This window comes from Oncorhynchus gorbuscha, unplaced genomic scaffold (assembly GCF_021184085.1).
Source record: "Oncorhynchus gorbuscha isolate QuinsamMale2020 ecotype Even-year unplaced genomic scaffold, OgorEven_v1.0 Un_scaffold_611, whole genome shotgun sequence".
In the NCBI taxonomy this organism is placed as follows: Eukaryota; Metazoa; Chordata; class Actinopteri; order Salmoniformes; family Salmonidae; genus Oncorhynchus; species Oncorhynchus gorbuscha.
Window position 1 is genome coordinate 94,940 of NW_025745736.1, and position 3,883 is coordinate 98,822.

Genomic DNA, 3,883 nt, shown 5'->3' on the forward strand with positions numbered 1-3,883 from the left:
CCATGTACAATTACATAACCACTAGTATTGCTACCTTACTTGACTTTATAATCATTTAAACTACTATAATCTAGAATGCTACAACACCAACAATCATATTTACTAAAGCATTATATATTTTTTTAAAGTGTGTGTGTGTGTGTGTGTGTGTGTGTGTGTGTGTGTGTGTGTGTGTGTGTGTGTGTGTGTGTGTGTGTGTGTGTGTGTGTGTGTGTGTGTGTGTGTGTGTTAAATAACCTGTTTAAATAAATTAAAAACACACCGCAATGTAACATAATGTTTACGCAGTTTTTTTTAATGGGAAAATATTCTTGATGACCAATAATTTATTGCAGACACATGGCACACTTGGAGAAGCACGCATGCTCGCAGCAAATACAACACAACGTTTTGAAATAGCATGCGTTTTTACAAATATACTGCTTTTTTTTATACATCCGGGTCACCACAGTTTATTTTTTTGTTTGTTTTAAATTCAAATGGTCCACAGAACAACTACAGATAGATCTGTATAAACTACAGATAATCTAAAACATTTAACAAAAAAAAGTGCAGTTTACACATTTCAACTTATTCTTCCATCAATTCAAATATATTTGAATGTTTTGAATGCAGACAACCAGACACCAAAGTAAACCATAAATATCTGTTTTCAAGTTTTGTTATTTGAAAATGTCACCTCTGTGATTGTTCTCTTTCTTCTTTTTTTTTATTCTCCTAAAAACTAGATTTGGCTGTTTGGTATAGCAAATGCAATGCGCATTTAAGGGAGCTGTAACTAAAATGTCACGTTAAATTTAATTTACAAAAAGTTGATTTAATTTATTTATTTTTCTTGGACTTTTTATCTTGACGAAAATGCAAAACAAAAAAAAGAATATGCTGACAACATTCTCTAATGTAATAACGAATTGTTTTACCAGTTTTAGATTAATTGAAATTGAATATTTATTGGAAACTTGGCAATAAAATGTAAGCAAGAATATAGATACGGATAACGACAGTGCTTTTTGAAAATAATCTCAGAATTGGATTATTCTTAAATGACCCTAAACAGGTAACAAAACGATGTAGCCTATATGCGCGTCATAGAAAGACAAGGGTCACTGCCACAACAAGTCTCAAGTAAAACATCTAAGTACATCGATAAACCACAAAACGCAAATATCTTGCCTCATGATTGTAGAGCATATTTTAGTTGGTTGGTCATGAATTGATCAAACAATAAAATACCGCTTTGGAAAAGTTGATAAGCATCTCTTTTCTTTTTCAGAAGTGTTTAATAAGTCCCATCCGCAAACGTCATGTCAGTGCACCGACACCACAGACTGCATGGCCGAAGAGGCCGGGTTTATGAGCGTTTCGCTCGGCGTGGCAGGGCTGCTTTGGCTGGTAGCTGTCTGAGGAGACGTGGGGCTGAGAGACTGGGGAGAGTTCGCTAAGAAAGCTGGAATATGTGTTGGCAGAGCCGAGAGCCCTGGCATCGAAGTAGGGGTGGGCTTGATTGGCACGGGGATGGCAGGTAGACTCTGCGCGCCATAGCAAATAGACTTGAGGGGCATTCCGTAGGCCGAATAATCACTGGCCATGGAGATGGGAGCTACCGTGTCCATGACGCTGGAGCTGTACATATGAGGCCAGGCCGTGGTGAGCTGGTTGTGCAGCGGGTAGCCAGCAGACATAGACTGCATGGTGGAGAAGGCCAGTCCGCCTGGCATTTTATACTCTCTGGCGATTATGTTCTCGATTGCGAACGGGTGTTTGAAAGTGGACGGTTGGTGAGAGACTCCTATGTTGTAACCGGACATTTGCGGGAGATGTGTGCCGGAAGCAGCCAGAGCGCTCAGTCGGAGTTTGGCTTGATGTTGGAGATAGTGGGCAGCGTCCGACGGTTTGCTTTGCGCCAGATGCTCGGACGCCATCATCATCAACTTAAAGCGTTTACGACGCCGCAAGAAACTTCCGTTCTCGAACATGTCCCCGCAGCTGGGATGGAGAGCCCAGAAACTCCCTTTACCCGGCTGGTCCGGCCGCCTGGGGATTTTAATAAAACAGTCGTTGAAAGAGAGGTTGTGTCGTAAGGAGTTCTGCCACCGCTGGGTGTTCTCTCTGTAGTAAGGGAACCTGTCCATGATGAACTTGTAGATCTCGCTGAGCGGGAGCATCTTCTCCGGGCAGGACTGGATAGCCATGGCGGTCAGGGAGATGTAGGAATAGGGAGGTTTCTGGTCGCTATACGTGTTTCTCCCCGGACGAGGCATTCTGATGGACTTTCTGTCAAAATACTATGCTGAATGGCGCGTCAGACTACAGTTCTTCCAGTTTTTCTCGGACAAATAGGATAAATAGAACGTTGTCCTACACTCCTTGAAGTATCACTCTGGGACGGGTTGTTCAAAACAACTGTTCAAAACAACATTACGAACGCGTAAAACTCCATACATTCGCCGCATAGATTGTCTTTATAACGCAAAGTACAAAAAGAAAACTGCAATATCCCCGCGCTTAAAAGTTACTGAAAGTTCCCCAAGATGCATGAAATTCAGCAACGCAACTCACTGTCTGTTTCCTCCGTGGACTGTTCACTCAGCGCTTATGGGCTGTGGGTCTTGAAAACAGCCGTCCTATGAAAACAGTCTCGTTCTCTCCCTTCAGATGGCCTATATGATGCGCTATCTTTAGTTAAGCAAGCAGCAATAAGCTTCTCCTTCCCCCCCACACACACACACACACCACGACTCTCTGAATGGTTCCCGGTATGTTGTGGCCCTTGTTGTGATGAGCAGAGCTAAGTAGCTGCTATTTCCATGTCCTTCCCCGAACCGTGTGATAGTTTAATGTGATGACAGGAGAAAAGACCCCCGTAGAGCCGCTTCATTAATGTGCCACTTCTTCGCTATCACATGACAATCGCCTTGGGTGGAGAGGAGGAGGGGGGGGCTACTCGCTCCGAGGAGAAAGCAAAGGCATAATCTGGATTCATTTACACCTATTTACATGGACACCTTGAGCCAATAGAAATGATTTCCATTTGAAGACAGAGCGAAGGGGTGAAAAGGCACAGCGACCCACCGGATTTGAAGTGTGAGGGAGGGTGATGAAAGCCCGGTTACGCCGTGTGAAGGTATGCAGATAACCTTTTGTGCACCGAGCAAGGGGTGCTTAGTCAACTATTTGCGTTTACAAATAGAGCTACTAAGCAATTTGATGTTTGGCATGTTTGGCTCCGTCGCTTCTTGGCGCAGTCTCTCTATTTGTTCTGTATAGTCCGTTGTAAGTTTTTTTTTCGTGTTGAATGACGTGCCATTGATTACATTTTAGTTTGAGCTGTTTATAGGGGACAGTGTGATTTGAACTGATATCGAATCGACAATTTGTGTGTACCAATCTGTGATCTATAGTCATCTGACTGGTGACTAACAGTTTGTTTACTCTGTCATATTAACTAACGTCTTTACATGACGGTTAACTGTTAATTGCCCTTTGGAATAATATACAATTATTTCCTGAATGTATTTGTTGAAGTTGTAATCAATTACTCAATACAGTCCCTTTGAATACCGGTACTTTTGTCTGACTTGGATTTTTCCTCTTTGAGCGTGTGTGTGTGTGTGTGTGTGTGTGTGTGTGTGTGTGTGTGTGTGTGTGTGTGTGTGTGTGTGTGTGTGTGTGTGTGTGTGTGTGTGTGTGTGTGTGTGTGTGTGTGTGTGTGTGTGTGTGTGTGTGTGTGTGTGTGTGTGTGTGTGTGTGTGTGTGTGTGTGTGTGTGTGTGTGTGTGTGTGTGTGTGTGTGTGTGTGTGTGTGTGTGTGTGTGTGTGTATTCAGCGTCCGAGATCATGCTCCGCAGTCGATAATATATATATAAATCTTCAAACTAGTTATT

The 3,883-nt window shown here is 42.7% G+C and overlaps 1 protein-coding gene across 1 annotated transcript; it reads right to left on the reverse strand.

The window, feature by feature from the left end:
* Window positions 1-691: 691 nt before the first annotated feature.
* Window positions 692-2,798, reverse strand: LOC124019505 (forkhead box protein B1-like). The gene has a single exon (XM_046334858.1). It carries the CDS (start codon window positions 2,259-2,261, stop codon window positions 1,308-1,310), a length of 954 nt encoding a protein of 317 aa, XP_046190814.1. The 5' UTR covers window positions 2,262-2,798; the 3' UTR covers window positions 692-1,307.
* Window positions 2,799-3,883: the final 1,085 nt, after the last annotated feature.